Source organism: Excalfactoria chinensis, chromosome Z (assembly GCF_039878825.1).
Source record: "Excalfactoria chinensis isolate bCotChi1 chromosome Z, bCotChi1.hap2, whole genome shotgun sequence".
NCBI classification, from domain to species: domain Eukaryota; kingdom Metazoa; phylum Chordata; class Aves; order Galliformes; family Phasianidae; genus Excalfactoria; species Excalfactoria chinensis.
The window spans coordinates 1,152,017-1,171,705 of record NC_092857.1 but is presented as its reverse complement, the minus strand read 5'-3'; the positions used below and the strand labels follow the sequence as shown (position 1 = coordinate 1,171,705).

Here is a 19,689-nt window from a genome sequence, read left to right as displayed (position 1 = left end):
CAGTTTTGACTGCTGCTTCCCTAAAAACAATGCCCACAGTATGACTTTCAGTAGGGCAGGAGTTAATGAACCAGTGCATGAGGGCTTCCAGTAGACAGGCAACCAGTGAGGAGCATCCATCTGAACTCTATTTCGAGACCCAGGTGATTTTTCACCACCACGTACCCACAGCATTGATTTTCTATCTCAACGGTTTCTTGATCAATATACTGTGCAGTACAAAGACAAGTGATTCATAACAGAATTATTTATAAACAATTTCCTCCTGCCAAGTCACTCAATGTTGAGTGTAAAGTGATCCTCTCATAATTAAAAAACTCTTCAAGAAAATTACCAGCAGCCAGCTGAAAAATTACAATCAAAAAGCAATAACACTGAATTGCAGCAACTCAGACCTCTGCAGGAACTTCTATTTTTGTTGGGGTTTTGTTCCAAAGGAACACAATGAAATGAGCTGATTTATTTATACACACCACTGCAGTGGCCAAAGCCAAAGCCTCATCTCCTGACCTGTGAGCCCAGAGCACGAACTGAGCCCACACGAAACATCTTCAGTGGAGCCCAGAGAAGGTTCTGTAAGAACCTACAGGCTGCTCTACAGACATTTCAGCACAGAAATATCATCAAGCAAGCCTGCACCCTCGAGGAAATATTAACATAGCTTCACAATCTTTTTCCTTTATCAATTTTTGTTCACTATCACTTTTATTTACTTCTTTTGCCAGCTAATTAAATTGCCATCTGTGCCATGGTCTACCTATAACTAAGCCATAATAACACAGTGATACTGAAATCTGTGAGCAGCCCAGCCTGGTTCACTCACAGCATCATTTTCCTGCAGAACTGGCATTTTGGAACCTCTTTCAATCTCAATCTGCTCTCATGAGTTAAAATCCCAGGGAAGGAAGGAGGTTCAATAATAAACACATCTTTCTCCCCATCTTCCCTTCAGAGCCTGATGCAGAAGCAAACATGTCACTTGAGCTGCTCTGAGGACAATACTCAGACCCTGTTCCTGTCTGTCCCAGCACTGGAAACAACGGAGATGCAGCCCAGCTAAGGAGGACCAGCCGGCTTTAGGCAGAGCTTCACCATGGCACTGCGGCTACAGAAACATTCCTGGTCCTCAGCCGTGTTTTCAAAGTGAATCTGCAAGGCCCTGATCTGCAGAGACTGCACACTCTTACAGTAACACAATTGCATAATCCATTGACTCTGGTGGCACGGGAGGGATACGATTGCAGAGCTCATCTGTGTCAGGCTGCAGAATTCATGCCCAGAGTGCTGAAAGGAGCATTAAGACCATATTGGCTATGTTGTGCTGCTTGAGCAAACATAATATTAAGTAATAAAAGATATGCACAGTGGTAAACTGTGCAAATTTGACATCAGATTTCTTTGCCTTTCTTTGGACAAATGACCTAATTCCAATGAAGTCACACAGCTCTTCCTTTTGCCCTCCCTCTTTGTGAACGTGTCTCCTCAATTTACAAGGCTCAGCAAACAGAATTTCCTGCTTTCACATACACAGTGTCAGCCTAGCGAGGAACATACAACTGTCCTTCATTTGTTCAGCATTCCATAACACATCACTGCTTGCACTGCCTACTGCCAGCCCATGCACCAAGCTGACTTCCTTCTCAGAAATGATGACCTGTGATTAAAACAGATATAGAACACAGACGCGAGCATTAAAACGTCACACGCTGAAGGTGTCAGTCAAAAGGAAACCACCGCAGGTGTGAGTGTGAGCACATTTCAGATCACGAAGCAAAGAGACTACAACAGCATATTAGACAGGAACAAAGATTACAACCCCAGTGCTTGTATTTATGCTGTGCACAGCACAATAAAAAGGGCATTGTGTCTCCTCCGTTTTATCATTTAGAAGAGCCACCAGAAGTAACAAGGGCACTCAGTTCCATCCCAGGCCACAGCTGCTGCTGCTGCAGATAGATAAATAGGCAGATATCCACTCTCCTTCACATCCACCCAACCTTTAACCAATGTCAGCTGTTCAGTGAGCATGGGATAAGCAGTGTCCATCGATCTGACAGGTCCCAGCATCACACACAGATCTATGGTGGCTTAGAAACGAACAGCACTGATCAGGACAAAGTTTCAATGGTTTTTACCTGGACTGCTGCAAAGTGCATGCAAAGGGAAGGCTGCGGCCTATAAATCACCATAATTAGTTATTGTTGGCCCTCAGAGGAATGCATAAACTACTAGCAGGGCAAAACAGTGCTGCAGTTAATACTGGACGCGGCCAAATTTCATACTAGTAAACTCTCTCCATCGGTGTCAGTATGGGGTTGCACCCAGATGCACTTTTTGCTCTACGAACCTCACAAGCTTGTTATATGAAAACAGCTACAGAGTTATCAGTGCTGCCTTCACCCATAAAGCCACCATACAAAGACTTTGGTGTGAACTGCCCTCCTTGATATTACTCATCTTTAAATGACACCTTTGAAATCTGATGGATTTTGCCTGCTTTCATACCATACTGCTCCAAACTAAACTGGAGAAGGCCCCTGGGATTTCCATCTCCCGTTCAGAGCCCCCAGTGTAACTCTCCATCATTAAGTACCACTGTAACATTCCTTTTGTACCAGAGGAGCTATTTCAGCTCGCATGCAACATTTCCTTCCCTTGACAATCAAGCTGGTTTTACTTATGTTCACTGTGTGGTTTGCCGCTATTGTGCACTGGTTAGCTGGGAAGATGCATTTCCAGGCTGGGTGCTTTCCATCCTCTCTCCAATGCCGTGCAACTTTTTCCTTATTTTCCTAAATCTTTTGGCATTTTGTTTAAAATAATTATCGTCAGCATCAGCAGTGAAATTGTGAAAATCAATTTTTACTTGGAACAAACACCTTAAAGGAAACATTTGGGTTTTGTGCCTAGAATTCATTTAATTCCTCCTGTATTTTACAGTTTCGTGGAGCATCCACAATTCTGCATCATGAACTTTCATGTTATCAGCGTGGGCCGATGGAATCGTGCTCTTCTTCTCGTGTGGTATCAGCAAAACTGATAACATCAAAAAGCAGACCTGTCTTAATTTGTCGTTAAGTGCCACGAAATGAAACTTCATCATTCCCATTCTTGAAAAATGATTTATACACAGTGGTACTGAAACAACGGGCATCAGGGAAGTGCTGGACACATTTAAGACAGCTTCTACTGCTGCTCTACTTACAAAATACACAACTGCATTGAAGCTTCGTGAATCACAGCTCTGGAAAAGGGTTTCACTCTGAAGTATTTTCACTCTTAGCGTGAAAGGGATTTATCACTTCCAAAAGCCACGTGTTAATTCCAGAATTTGTGCTCAGTCTTTATCAGACGACAGATATTCTGAATGAGAATATCCATTTCTACCACATTTTTAGGACACATACCAAAGATGCCATAAAGACACAAAGCACCCCTTCCCCATTCCACGTCACCCGCCACTCAGAACATGCACAGAGCAGGCACGGAGCATGCAGCATGCAGTAAGTGCAGAGCAGAGGTTAATAACCTGGCGGCATAGGATCTGAGAATGTGAGAACAAGTTAAAGACAAGAGTTCCTCTCCATTGTCACTGAGGGTCGAGAAGCAATGCTGCAGCGTGGAGCAGTGCGAGTGGGGGAAATACAGTTTGTCCAAGACATAGACATATCTCCGCAAGTGGCGGCAGGTATAACTGAAAGACAAGGGTAGGGGGAGAAAACAGAAAGAGAGGTATTGTTCTTTAAGAAAGCTAATTCATGTTATCCGTCTTTTGTGCCAAGAGTCAACGGAAGGTGCCTAAGAAAGCAATGGAGCATCCTGTCACACTGGGAGATAGATGGGCCAGCTCTCCATGAGCATGAGGATGCTCCTACCTGGTTGAGTGCTGACCCCACCGCAGCCTAAGGATCTCCTGTATGGAGTGCCCTTGGACTCATCTCTTTCACTGACCTCGGAACAAAGAAATCAGCACTTGATTTCCAGTCTACAGCCTCCTTTGCGAATCAAAACCCTCATTTCAGTTTTGTAGGTTAAAACTCAACCAATAAATTTCCCATCCCCAAATAACGAGTACAAGACCAATTGAGTCTCAGGAGCCATCAGCAGGTTCCTAAACCTAAAACTTTAACAGTACCAACATCTCTAATTGGTTTGGTTTAAATAGCATTCACTACTAGGATAAAATAATCACCTACCTGTGCTGAGAAAGTCGAGGAACACAAAGATTTGGAACACACTGTTTGCTTTATGCAAACAAAGTTAGGACTTCTAACTTTAAGTAGGGAAGCAGACACTGGGATGCAATCTCTTAAGGCATCATATCTCTCTCTGACCACAACTCTAAGTGCTATCAGCATGCTGCGAGCAGTGCAACATCCAATTAGTGGACAGGACAGGGAATGTTTTACAGAACACCATAATAAAACAGAGCTGCCCCTCCAGCTGCCCACAGAGCCCAAAAGATTAAAGATCATCTTTGAGAATGTTGTTGCTTTGAAGATTTAAACCATCACATCTATTTATATTTAGTTGATCAAGTATTTTACTACTCATTACTAGAAAAACTGTACAGTATTTCAAGCTGTAAAAATCTCATTCCATCCATTTCATCCCCTAATACTGTATACCCTCCATAGCCAACAGTTTCCCTCTCATTAGAATGAAACTTGATCTTTCAGTGAACTGATCACATTTGGGTTCAGCTGGCAGAATGAATGGGAACAGTGTGTGATGGGAGGAAGAATTCCCCACAGTGTCATACAATCATAGAATGACTTGGGCTGGAAGAGACCTTAAAGATCACTTAGTTCTATCCCTCTTCCATGACCTGATTGCCAACCACCATCTCAGGCTGCCCAGGGCCCCATCCCACCTCGCCTTGAACTCTCCCTTCAAGTACCCAAAGGCTCCGATGAGGCCTCCCTGAAGCTCTCCCTTCTCCAGCACAAACAAGCCCAGAGCTCTCATGCTCTGCTGGGACAGTGCAGAGCAAGGCTGTGGATTCTGTCCCTCCTTCCAATTACTGAAAGGTACAGCTTCAACTGATGCCATGAGTAGTGCAACCCTGTACAGCTGTCTGCTGCCTTGTATTACAGCCACAGGATACAGCACACGAAAGGCTAAGCATTTACAGCATTACATCCTTTCTTTAGCTACATCACAGCTTCAACAAATCTAAAGAAGAGACATTAAAGAACATTATATTTGATAGATGGTAGTGTGTACTTTTGTTTATGTACTTTTTTTACCCCAAGGACCAAACCTGCAGTAAAACCCCCTTCCAAAAGAAATCTCTATCTCCTCTAACAAAGAGTGTGATCAACACTTTGAATATTGATAACAAAACATTACAGAAGTGTCAAGTTCTAATAGCTACAAAATGGTGTCTGGTTATAAATGTCTGGGATTGAGGGTTCATTCAACAGGGTTGAATTATCCAAGATGATAATACTTTATATACATATATGTATAAATGTATTTCCACCTAACAAACTTTGGTTCCCATCTTTTGAGGCACTGAAAATAATAGGCCTCTTCTAATACATAAGTATTACTATAGGTACATTCTCTACGCACTTAAACTTATTAAAGAAGAAATCCCACATGCCCCATATTAAGCCTTGAACATTCTTTGTATTTAACAGACACTGCTAAGTGACAATCAAAAGAAACCCCCTAAATGTTTAAATCCAAACTGAAATCCAAGTTAGCAACAATTCTTTCTAGGCTACAGAGACAGCAACCACAACCAGATAAATGCCCATCTTTACCATCAGGTCATCTGTGAGTCCCCAGTGCAAACTGGTTGGAAGAGAGTGTGATAGCAATGGGAATTCATTGGCATAGATTGACATCTTTAGGATGGGATCAAACCAAAGCTTCAGCCCAAGTCTTCAGCTGTGCTGATGGAATCTCTCATTGGTGCTCTGATGTGAGGGGTAACGGAAGTCAGAACGTGGCACTGAGAGGTCTCCAGGGGTTTACACCTGAAGAACTTTGACACAGAGAATCTGACATCCATGAGACCCATAAGCCACCTATAGCTTAACAACTGTTTCCTACTCAGCCTTCTGGCAGCTGCATGAATGTTTCCCTGCCTGACCCTCGTGTTGCTTAGTCTTGCCCAGCAACAAGATATAAAATGAGATGGGAGGAAGCTTGGATACCACTTGGCAAATACGGAAACACTGAAAAAACATCAAATAAAGTTCAATCACAGTCAGCTGCAACACTCCTAGAGAAAATAAACCTCTTCCTAAAGAGAATTTGCTGTAGGTCACCATGAGGGGCTGTAGGGCCACAAGGAGCTGTAGGGCCATGAGGGGATGTAGGGCCATGAGGAGCTATAAGGCCATGATGGGCTGTAAGGCCATGAGGTGCCTACAGCTCCTCCTTGAATGGTTGGACTGGATGATCTTTTAGGTCTTTTCCGACCTTGGTGATTCTATGATTCTATGAAAACTGAGTCTCCCTGAATAGTCCCATGCTGTGGCCAAAGTATCACCTTAACCTGTTGCACGTAGGACATGAAGGAAGTCCCACCCGTCCATCAACTTGATGCATTTTCTATCACTCACCAATTAAATCTGTCAATAGGAAGCAATGTTAAATCCTAACAAAGAATGATGAGGTAGAAGCAGGACACGTGGGCTGCACAGCAGCCATCTGACACAGCGCTGTCAGAAGAGAAAGCTGTCATTGGTACTTCCAAGTTTGTTGGCTTAGGTGACCACATCACTTCAGATCCTTAACCTGAACTCCATGCAGTCCAAGAGAGGTACAGAAGAATAAACTCACAGACTCAAAACAGAGTTGTTGAGTTAAACAAACAGAGCAAAACAAGTGGTGGGATTGGCAATATGCTGGCAGCAGTTTTTTAACCCAAACTTTAAGGACTCGAACAAGACAAGAGGACCAAGCGACTCATGCAGTGCCACTGCCATCCTCATTGACTTAAACCAGAAAGTGAATATTTTCCCTACTGAAGTCAATTGAAATTTTAAAACAAATGTATCAGACAAAAACATCAGCAGCACCAAGCCGGTATCTTTTTAACAGCACGGAAATGAAACAGACTGGGCAGGGTACGGAAGAAACACGGAATTCACTCAGCCCTCCGTAAAAGCAATGTAGTCTGAAACAACATATACAAGATTCAAAAGACAAGTTCCCAGTAATAATGGTTAAGTAACTGTAATTCATAATCTTCCTCTCTTGGTGCACGCCAGATTTTATGAAGGTTATAAATCTTCAACATCATTGAGAAAAAGGACGGTCTTGAAGACATACATACCATATGCATTAGCTCAGAGAAACTAGATTAATCTGCAGCAATAAAAAAAAAAAAAGCCAATTTTGCTAAGCCTGATTAACTATCTAGGTCATATTGTTTCTGAGGCAGGATGTTAAAAATGCACCACAAAACGTCTTCTGCTAAGTTTGAAGACTTAATCACTGGAGTTTCACAAGGGAGTTATGCTACAACATGACCCTATGGGGAAGCCAGCATGAAATCGTTTTTATAAAAAACAATGAAGAACAAGCTAATTAAGCTTCAGCACATGGTAGTCAGCCTCCCAAACTACCTCAGTACATGCAGGGAGAATGTTGTGACGTGCCACAAAGATTTTAGTCCTGTTCATGTCAGACAATCTATACTCCAGGAGTCCTACTTGTCATTACTCTTATGTTCCCAAAGACAAATGCAACAAAAATGCATTCTACACCCACTCAGACCTAAAGAGAAGGTAACAATAACCTACTTGATTACCTGATCTGTAAGAACGGCTGTTTTGTTCTCTGCCTAAGATATTATTAAAGTTGTTTTTTATAGCACAAACAGAAGAAATGCAACCCAGCAAAAGCAGGCTTGCCTCCCTGCCAACAGAAAATTACAACACAAGATTAGGATATGGGACAAATTATCAGTTCTGTTTAGCATTCTGAAATTTATGACATGATGATCATAGAATCATAGAATGGATTGGGTTGGAAGGGACCTTTAAGATCATCTAATTCCAATCCACTGCTGTAGGCAGGGATACATCCATCTAGACCAGGTTGCTCACAACCCCATCCAGCCTGGCTGTGAATGCTACCAAGAAGGGGGCATCCACAACCTCCTTGGGCAGCCTGTTCCAGCTCATCACCACTCTCACAGTAAGGAATTTCCTCCCAGTATCTAACCCAAATTTACACTTTTCCAGTTTAAAACCATTTCCCCTCGTCCTGTCACCACATGCCCTCATCAAAAGTCCCCTTCCCCTCACCCCCCAAGCTTTCCCGTCATACACTTAACATACTATTGGAGTTGGTGCTGGGGATGCAGGAGATCACACTGGCCTTTCACAGTCTATACTGGAGTACTTGAAACATGGAATGGAGAAGAATGAGCATTATTTGAATACTTCAGAAGGGACTGTGTGTGATAATGCATCACAGACAGAAGTTCCCATGCTCCAATGAGACACAGTGATGACCAAATGTATACCAAGGCCTTGTGAGAGGAGCACTGGGTTTGCAAACAGAACTATTTATAGTGAAGGAGGACAAGGGAATGAAAAACAAATCCTGCAGGTAATTAATAGACAGTAAATCAAATCATAAGTATGAAATCCTTGTACAGATAGACAAATCACCTCTGTACAGATGAAGCTGTGTTAGAAAGAACAAAGGGATTTTTTCATTAGGACCAGACAAAAGGAATTAATGACCCTTAACAAAAAAGATATGAAAGAGATGGGAGTGTTTAATTGGTGCCAGCATTCAAGACACAGAATGACACAGAATGAAGTCTTCTGCCACTCAGATGAGCCGTTCCTTAGAAGACGTATATTCAAGAATCATGGAGATGTGGCACTTGCAGACAAGGTCAGTGTGCATGGAAAGGGAGGGCTGGGGTTGGACTTGGGGGTCTTGGAGGACTTCTCCAACCTCAATGATTCTACGGTCAGCTCCAACTCTGCAGTCTGCGTGAAGCTGCAAACCTCCCATGGAAGGAAACCTGCAGGGCAGAGCAGGAGGGCCTGCAGCACTGCTTACCCGAACCATCGCCCATTGCACAATGGGATCCATCCAGTCTGAGCCCATGTAAATTGTGGTATTCGGTGAAAGAGCTATTTGTGGACTGAAGAGTGCAATTAATGAGTTACAGAGACATGTCTCTACACAGCTTCATAGCCAATTTATTTATTCATCGCAGAGTTAAGTGTATTTACTATTCCTAAAAGCCTGTTCTTTCCTCAACTTGCTGTAGGCCACGACCATTAAAAAGGTTGAGTCATTCAACGGTTTAAAGACCAGTTGCACTTTAAAGTAGCTAAATCCTGATCCTTTCTTTCGCACCTAGAGTTTCATCCTCCATTTTAAAGTGTCAGATGTTTTCAAGAGCAGCATTTTACTTCTGAGCCATGCAAAATAAGGTAAAAGCATATGGTGGCGGGAAGTACCGTGACTCAGCTTCTTATGGACTCGGATGGGATCCTCCTAAAATCAGTTCAAAAACCTGCCTGAAAATGCACACAGCCACGGTGTCCAAAAGCAAAACTTCTGTGTGCTGTATAGGTCTGCTGCAAAAAAACATCTTCACACACCAGGAAAGAGACACTGCAAACCAGGAAAGTGTTACCCATGGCTAATGGCATCGGTTATAATGTGAAATAAGCAGCAGCCATACAAAAACAGAATCCATGATTGAAAATTGGCGCTATTTTATCTTATATCAGTGCTATGCTCTTTTATATTAATGCCCACTTAAAGCCACAGCACGATTTTTAACTATGACACAAGCCCTTCTCAGTTTGTTGCTCATTCATCATTTAGATTGTAGCTAGCAGGTTTTTCTTCCCAGAGAGAAGATTTCTAGAAAGGAAATAGTATCTGCTGTGCCTGAATGAAGCAGCGATGAGCCAAGCAGCCTGCAACTGAAGACACAGGACAGGATTGAGCACGTTACTGTCCTGAGTCACTCTGCACTTTGTTTTGAATGGAACGTATTTATGGGACAGTGTTCCTTATAAGAAGTACCAAAGACAAAACTGCAGATAACAGCTTCTAAAAGACTATTAGCATTCCCTTCTGTTTTTAAACTCTCAGACCTTGCAGAGGACAGTTTATTGGTACAGAAAGAACTTTCTAAATTGTAAAAACTATAAAGATCACTTCACAACGGATCCCCAAGATCCCCAAAAATACAGAGGAATGCAACTCAGTAATTGTTTTCAGAGTATTGATTTTCTTTTTTTCCAGACCAGTTAGAAGAAGTCAGAATTGCATTAGCAGGACTGGAATAACACTGATAGCTTTCTCATTTTTGCTTCTTATCAAGTGTTAGATAAAACGTGTAACAAGACTTCAATGAATTGCAGCTCTATGTCCAATTATTTTTCTGCTAATTCTTTACCCAGAGAGTGGTGAGGACCCGGCACTGCTGCCCCAAGCTGTGGGTGCCCCATCATTGGAGGTGCCCAAGGCCATGGATGGGCCCTGGGCAGTTTGAGCTGGGGGAGCAGCCAGCCCATGGCAGGGGAGGTGCTGAGGGGTCCCAAGCAGTTCTAATGGCATGCAGGGTGCTCAGCTGCTCATGCCAGATGGAGAATGATGGCATTACTGTCCCATCAGGAGTCCCAGCAGGACCCACCAGGCTTACATCCAATTCAAGGATATTTCCATGTTGGAAACAGCTGACATCATCCTAAAGCCTCACCTCCATATGTCACACCCCAGCACAAACAGGCCAACACCACGGAGCACTCCTCTTTCTCTTAATGCAGCGTTTTTACGTCTGCTCACAACTACACACAATGCACACCAGCATGCTTCATTCCTTTTAAAAAGTAGCTTATATTTACTTTGCTATCAGCAAGACATTTGACACTGATATTCTCTTTCCCTTATCTCAGAAATGATTGTCTCCCCTTGTTTGTCACAGCTTTTCCTGCTAATTGCAATGACACCTCCCCATTTTGGCAGGGCTGATCAGCTTATCATCTTCTCCACTGCTCATCTAGGTCAACAAGCTGCTAACAAAGCCAGCATATGCCACTTTTATTTAACACTGCCAAGATCTTTACAAATTGCTTTTATCTCCCAACAAAATCACTCCAGAGATTCTTGAACCTCCAATGAGGTTGGAAAAGGCCTCTATGATCCCCAAGCACAATTCCAGCGCATCCCACTGTGCCCACTGACTATGTCTCCATGTGCCATATCTCTGCAGTTCTGGAACACCCCCAAGGACAGTGACCCCATCACTCTCTGTGCAGCCCATGCCCAGTACCTGACCAGTCTTTTGGAGAATAATTTTTTCCTAATATCCAGCCTGAACATCCACTGGTACGACTTTAGACCATCCCCTCTCATACTATCATACCTGGGAAATACCATGAATGCCCTTTGCTGAAAAGCCATTTGTTTTCACTTACATCCTGTAAGAAAGGGATTACCCATTTTTGTACCATACTGCACCCTGCAGAAAAAATCTTCTTCTAAAGCTGTTTCTTGGAAATAGAAAATCATTTACAGCCAAATTAGGTAACAACAGGATCTCCACTAACCTAGAATGCTACCAAACTATTCCAAAGCTGAAAAGCATTAAAAGCACAATGTCTTTAAGGCTTCTAATTCTTATTTCTGAAGCAATGCCTATCAGTTCTGCAGCCCTCCAGTCTGAAGAGAGTTTAGTGCTAAAATCAAAGACATTTAGCAGGTAGCAAATGCCACCAATGGATTGCTCTCACGGTCTCACTGAGAAGCTGCTATTGAAGTCCAGCTCCCAGCATGTATGGGACAATGCAAACCTGCACATTCCACAGCATCCCAAAGCCATGCAGCTCCAAGCAACACAAATGCTCTGTTACAGCAGTACCAATGGAAAAGTAAGAAAGGACAGTTTTCTACTGTGTGAGTCAATATGAAGGTTGGTTATCACACTATTACTCTTTCCTGCTAATGTCTTACATCTAATTTCCTTACTTCTTGGTTACTGAAAACTGAAAGCTGACATTTATGAAATCTGTCTTTTCCCATACAGTGCCTCATTGGGTCCAACAGTCACACCCTTAAATTCAGAACAGTCCTAAAAAACGTCATATCTGAAAGCAGTTCTGACTTAACACCAGTCATTTCACTGATGCAAGAAAGAAGCCAAGGAGCCAGAAATATGATTTTAACAGAAACGCTGCATACTCTGCTCATTATTTCACTTTGCTCCACGCAAACATCTCATTAAGCTCTGACAGCTCTGAAATTTTAACGTTTAAAAACGAGAAGCAACTTTCTTTGTTGTTGTTGATGATGAAAGAGAAATCAAATCAGAAGCCAAAAGGCTCTGAAGCATTTCTGCAGCAACCTGACCATTTTTTCCAGTCTTTCTCCTTAAGAAATTCCTTTAATTTGGTTACCTCGGTTGCACCGGTGTTCTGCACCAACTGCCCCACTGCTCTACAGGAAGCTGGATGCTACAGGGCTGCCCAAAAGCACCTGAACATCAAAGGGCACAAAGAGGCAGGAAAACCAGAACGATCAGTGCAAACCGCGGCGGGGAGGGACTCATTCATCTTCCTACCTGGGAGCAGGCTGGGGAGTTTCGAGCCAGCAATTATGTCTCATTATTGCCAGCGTTAAGAAGTTTGATGAAGAGGCTGGTAAATTCTAATTTCGTCACTTCTGCACATTACTAATTTCAGAACTTTTGGTTTAATTTGGCCCCTGGATCAGCAGGTCACGTCACACGTGTCCTGCTGTTGCAAAGTGCTTTGCCTTCTTTGCAGAAGGGCTGCCTGAAGAAGCAGTGCCTGTCCAACCCAAACGTCTGCTGCTTCTATGCAGAGATCCTGCCCGAAGAAAGGGTAGATTTGGAGTAAACATAAAGCAACACAAACAAGCAAAGGAAAAACAAACAAACAAAAACCACACAACCCCAACCTCCAAACCCACATCAATGCAACTCACTGCTAAGGAATCAACCACAGAATGAAACTCTTCAGATAGTACTTTTTTTTTTTTGCTTTAGAAATCAAGTTGTGAAGTCAAGAGAGACTTCAATTTTCCCCCAAAGCCATAAAGACTGACAGCAGTCCTGATTATCAAACACACTGCAAACTCATCAGCATTCTGCCAAACACAAGACATGAAAAATGACTAATTTTCTCCTTGTCTCTAATTTATAAAAACAGCAACTGATGATCTAGGGGAAAACGCAGGCAAGTAACACGCTCTCTTTAGAGCAATATAATGTGACAGTTGGTGATGCAACCAACTAATTTGATCGCATACAGCCTATAAAAAGGTGGGTGTAAGGAATGCTCACTGAGAGGTCTAGCACTCTTATCATATTATTTCAGGAATATCACAAAGCTGTGTCATGCCATGAAGATCACAGAATCACAGAATGGCCTGGGTTGAAAAGGACCACAATGATCATCTCATTTCAACCCCCCTGCTATGTGAAGGCCAACCACCAGACCAGGCTGTCCAGAGCCACATCCAGCCTGGCCTTGAATGTCTGCAGGGATGGGGCATCCACAGCCTCCTTGGGCAGCCTGTCCTTCATTGACCTGATGGTCAATGAAACTTTAAAAGAAAAAGACTAAACTTTTTAATCCAGAACACTTTGATCTAAACAAAATCTGAATTTATAGCTTATCCAGCTCATATTTACATCGTAGCCAAACCCATTCTTGGGTAACCAGCGACAGGACAGAGAGAGGATGAGAGGTGATGGCCTCACACTGTGCCAGGGGAGGTTCAGGTTGGGTATTAGGAATAACTTCTTCTCAGAAAGAGTGGCCAGGCACTGACACAGGCTGCCCAGGGAGTGGTGGGGTTCTGTTCCTGGAAGTGTTTAAGGAAAGGGTAGATGTGGTACTTAGGGATGTGGTTGAGTGGGCAATAATGGTGGTAGGTGGATGGTTGGACTAAGTGATCTCAGAAGCCTTTTCCAACCTTAATGATTCTATGATTCTATAAACTGAAATGATTCGATATTATAAAGATTGAAGGAAATTCACAGCAAACATTCCTGTAGTTCCCTTGTTAATCTCAAGTTACAGCTGTGATCCCAGAAGGTATTACAGGACTCTGACAACTTTACTTAAAGCAATTAAGGCCTTCATGGAAAACTGGCTGATAAACCCAAAATGACTGGAGTCTAGATGTGCATTACTGCATATTTATATGTGTAGCTACACAGCTTCAAATGCAGAAATATAAATGCAGTGATATAAATACACAGACACGTGCACCTACTATTAAAATCCAGAAACTTCTTTAGGAGTAAATCAAATTAAAAGAGCATTGCTGTGGGAAATACACCTTGCACTCATTTCCTATGCATTCTTCGTTTTGCAGCACCAACCCTGGTACAATTTTTTCTCATCCAGAACTAAATTTGCTGATTGATACTACTTGGAATGGTAGAATAACATCTCCATTTGAGTTGGTAGGGACTTTTAAAGGTTATCTGGTCCAAGCCCTAATTACTATCAAACACTGTGCATATGTAATACACCTTTTTACTGAAAGTCAGACATTTCAATTCCAGATTACACTCCATTAAAAACCATCTTGGAGCTGAAAGGGTGTAGTTTCAAATAATATTATGCACTTATATTCCTAAAGGACCTGATTCTGGAGCAATATGTACCATGTCTCCAGGATGGTCAAAGAGATAAGAGCACGCAATGGATAAAACTGTGCCATCTTTTGGTACGCTTTTTAATTTCCTGAAGTTGTTCAGTGGAGACAAGTGCAGCTGATAAATCACTCACAGGGGCTCACACAGTCCTGTGCGTAAATGGCTGTTGTGAGAGGGTGAGAAAAAAGGGAAAATGAGGACCATAAATTCATTTAATGCTTACTGTGCATGCCTAATTAGTGAGGTGTATGGCAGCCTCTAGTGGTCCTGCTTAGAAACCTCTGCGCCTGCAAAGAAAGCAGCCAACATTCCTACAGACGAAGCCATAGAGACGTAGGAAAATCGTTCAGCTGACATCACCAGTCTCACAAACATCAGCACTTTGCAGGCAGGATAGATGCGGAGCAGCACAACATCCTTAGCACTATGCTGATAAAACACCTCTGTGTAATTAACAACAGATCAGTGCTAACGGTGGGCAGAGAGGAAGGATTTCAGTGTACAACACGAAGTCATGGCAATCTATAGGGAAGGACATCCGACCTGAAATGAATGCTGCCCTGCTTCTTGTCATAAAGCATCTCTGACATCTGTTTTTCTTTCCAGCACATGCTGGTGATAAATTCACACCAATCTGTCCATTCCCATGCCTGCTGGAATGTGAGACAAATTACCTAACATTACGGAGCACGCTGCATCGAGTATTCTCCACTCCTTCCTTCAGAAAAGTTGTCTTCAGAATTTAAAACAACTGCAACTTCTGCTCAGAACAGGATTAGTATAAAGCCTGCATGGAGATGGAATTACTTCTCACATGAAGAATGGAACCTCTAGAGCAGCTAGTGAGGCTCCAGTGGTGACTACCCATTCAGTTGTATTGCTAAACAGATTTTAAGTTAAGTGTTATATCCTAAAATACATAAATCCCTAAATACCCGATGATAAAGTACTCTTCATAGGTTCTTCCTTCACAGAAAGAGCTTTTAATCCAGGATGCTGTGTTTTATTCCCTCAGAGATGTCTGCACTCTGATGATAGAACCAGAAAGACAATCTAAAGTATAGTCTGCTTTGAGATCATAGAGCAGGTTGGGTCCTTCAGTGTTGGCTACATTTAATAGTAGTGACACAATACCAAATAAGAAAGAACTCGGGGATCTTGAGAGCTCCCTTACAATTCTGTGATTCTGTAGGGTAGGAAAAGGAAGAATATATGCCTCAAAACAGTAATCTTTAATAAACTGTATGCATTGATAAATACTTATTCCTATTGCTTTTAATGTGTTTTTATAGAAGGGTCTTTAGCTTTACAAGCAATCCATCACAATTATTGTGACAAACTAGATCACAATCTTGGCGGCCATTTTTTGCCTGTTTTTCAGACATACAGCTTTCTAATTGCATATCTTTGAACTATGCAATAGTGTTATACTGCACATGATGTATACCACATTGCCTTTCTAGTTTCCTTCTCCTGTTGATGAGAATATCCACTTTCTGTACCTATCCTTACGTTACTCCAGCATTATTTCCAGAACAATACAGCCAATCCTGCTGGCAGCCAGCAGCTGCTGTGTCAGACAATAACACCAGAACTGTATCTTCCATACAAATTTTAGCACAGTTCCTTCACAAGCAGCAATGCTGCAGCCGTATTTCAGCATGTTTAGACAGATGATGAACAGGGCACACCAACTTCACGGCAGGTTGTTGAAATGTTGCATATGAGGAGTGCAAGAGAACTTCATCAGGTTCCACATCCTCCCTGGGGTCGTGGACAGGTGTCAAACATCAAGGTCGGCGTGCCCCAAAGACATATTGAGAAGTGGTTCAAAGTGCATGGGAAGAGCTATGATTTCAGAGCTTGCAAGAGCTTGGAAAGCAAAAATTCCACCCTTCTGATTTGAGAAATGAGGAGTGCAGGTATGTAGGGTGATGTCTGAGATATGTAGCAGGAAAATAGCCCAAGTCCATGTTCTGAACACCCACTGCCACAGGATTTTAGAAGGATGTGTGCGTCAAACAAAGAAAAGATGTTGGAAGCGTTCATACTGATGAGCAGTTGATACTTTCACAAACAAGCATTTCATAAGGAGAAGGGACTAGGAGTGAATTAAGTCCAAACTAGAGAGGTTTAAGAATGAGCTGTGTTTTCTGTTAACCAAGTCCTTTACAAAGCATACAGGCACGCAGTTATCATTCACTTATTTCTGGCATGCTGTCTGCACTGACAAGCGCTACAAAAGTTTATTCCAGATTGCATTCATAAGGACCTTCCCAATTTCCCCTGGAGCACGGAGCAGGGCTGGCTGCCAGAATGAGCAGGATGCCCCATGTGTGATACCTCCCTTCACACAGGGTCTGGAGCACAGCAAAAATGGGAAGAACCAACTCCAGTACCTTCCTCCCCTGCTATGGCCCTGCTCTAGAAGCAGAGCATGTGAGAGGTATCATGAAGGGTTTATTGTCCTTACTTTCAGCGCAAAATAACCACCACATTCTGTCTGACTTAAGAAATAAATCTTTGGTCAAATGTGCAGAAAGAAGTAAAGCGTGTTGCAAATCCAGTTTGCATAGCACTTGACTGCCAGCAGAATGCATTCCTATAATGTGATGCATGACTAAAATAAGTGTAACTTACAGAAATTCAAGATAACCTTTGAGCTTTAAGGCTGCTACTGAGCTTTGTGTTATGAGAAACAAAAACAAGAGTTACTCAGGTAGACATACTTGCACTTTTATGCATTCAGAACAGAACCAAATAAAAAGAAAATTAAATAAGTTGTGCTGTTCTTCAGTTATTCAGTTATCACTTCAGCTATTAAGTTCACCATCATTACGGCATAGAAAATTCAAGCCCTTCTGCTCCTGGAATTCAGCAAGGTTTCAGGAGATGTTTAAGAACTCTGCTTCAGAAGTTTAATATTTACCTGATGATTCTCTGCGCAGCGTACTGATGCAGCGAGCGGAACTGTGCTGACATATTGGCTAGGGCTGCCAGGCAGTTGGTGTGCAGGTATTTGTCCTGCCAGAAAGAAAGGAGAAAAAACAACACATCAAACTGTCCTTTTTACTTGTGGTGACATCTGTTGCAGGAAGCCACTCAGAGGACTGACATCCATTGTTTCAAAGGCCATGGTCAAAAGCTCACCGGAGAATGACAAAGTGCACACATGCAGCGATGTTTTAAATGTTTTTTCTTTAGATATGAGGCTTGTAAGAGTGATCTGATACAGATTTCAGGGTGTAGTTACACACCTATATGTGTATGCCTACATATCCTTAGCAAATTCATTTACAAAACATCACAGGGGAAATAAATACTGAAATAAATTCTTCTTCTCCTCTATCTCTCTCTACTTTGTAGCCTTATCTCAACACTTCCTGCTTTGTATCTCATTTCTCTACTAATTCCCTCAAAACATTCCATATACCCTACTGTGCTACTACTATTACTTAATATGTGATACTATTACTATACGATAGTACTACTACAACTATTATTCCATGACACTTAACATTTCTGCACCCCTTTTAGAATTCCAGAAGCCACTTGTCCAGAGGAGCACCTAAGTGATGGACCTATCAAAGCCAAGGGTTTTCATAGAACCCAACCTCAGAGCCCTCAGTCAGATGGGAACCATCACTACCAATGGAATTTGGCTGCAGGCACGTAAACACAGACTGAGCCATTGCTCAAAAGAGAAAAAAAATAAATCTTGAACCCACATATGACTTGCTGTGGTACTATTAATAACATAACATAATATTATTCAGTATATTCAAATTTGGCAAGAATTCATACATTGTTTTGAGCCATCAGCATGACCAGCCTCTACACATCAGTGTTTAATTACACCTATAAGGGATTTATTTTCCCTACTCTGATCTAAAATATACATTTACACTTGAGTGTTACAGACTCCAGATTCTATAATCAAAATGCCCTGCTGGCCCAGTGGCTGTCCTACATCATAAGAATGCTGACTATACATAGAACTGAACAGCCCACTTCTAAGTAATGGAGTAGAGGCAAAGAACCAGTAAGCAATCATTTTCCCCAATAAAACAAAGGAATTTTTTCTTCTCACCTGATAAACAGTTTTGTGCCTAAACTACGGAATTTAGAGAGTCCTACCCAATGAACTGAATGATAATACAGAAAACATCCTACAAGATTAGAGCCATCTAACACTGTGCTCTGCTAATATGGCTGTTCTTCCCTCCTACAACTTCCAATTCCAACTCATTGCAACAGAAGGAAGAGAAATCCCACATCCTGTTGAGAGCAAAATCCTGCTGTTGAACTTAGAGAAGCTCACCATGTACATAAGCACTCAAAGTAACTCTTACCCTTGTCCGTGTCATGTTGTACTGGATGGTTCTTATCACCACGAGTATCAGGAGACTCCCAAGTGAGATCTCTGTTAGGACACGCTCAGCATACCAAGTGATATTTTTCAATATCTGAAAAGAAGAAAAAAGCTGCTCAGCATCTAGACCTGAACAAGAACACAGGTAGGTCTCCGGATTCTCTTTTCCCTTCACCGAGCTGATGGCCTTGTAAATCTGGTCAGAGCTTCACACTTTCCCGTGCTTTTCACTATTGAAGTTTACCACTACTTGAGAGCTTAGTGCAAGAGGAGAATTAACACAGTTCTTCTTCCCAGAATTATGAGCAACCAATCTGGAGTAGTATTGTAAGCACATACCAAAAAAATCCTGCCTTCAAGAAATGATAAAAAATAGTAAATGGGAAATAACCTAAGAACACGGACAAAGTTCCCCTATAAAATCAGGGTTATTCTGGGTCAAACCAACCATTTATTCAGCAAGGACTATTTCACAAAGAACTGCCATTCTGTAAAGCTCTTGTCTTTGATATTTTTAGTATGCTTTGTCAAAAATTTATGTTTAATGAAAAAAAATACACCTTAAAAACCTACACCTCGTTGTTCAGTTTCATTAACTACTGTTGTCAAAATGTCACATGAAAACAATTCTGACTGTATTCCTCCTTCTCATCCCTTATTTGGATGACTGATAAGAATGGTT

At 42.1% G+C, this 19,689-nt stretch overlaps 1 protein-coding gene across 4 annotated transcripts in view; it reads right to left on the bottom strand.

Annotated features, from left to right (window-relative positions):
- DYM (dymeclin) overlaps positions 1-19,689 on the bottom strand; it is a 134,121-nt gene that overhangs the window by 48,444 nt on the left and 65,988 nt on the right. For 2 of the 4 annotated variants that reach the window (XM_072359971.1, XM_072359970.1), the window contains 3 exons: positions 18,988-19,101; positions 17,565-17,659; positions 3,530-3,694 (listed from right to left, as the gene is read on the bottom strand). In XM_072359971.1, coding sequence (XP_072216072.1) covers positions 3,530-3,694; positions 17,565-17,659; positions 18,988-19,101 — 374 coding nt within the window. The remainder of the gene's footprint in view (positions 1-3,529; positions 3,695-17,564; positions 17,660-18,987; positions 19,102-19,689) is intronic. The other 2 variants (XM_072359973.1, XM_072359972.1) reach the window with 1 other exon arrangement.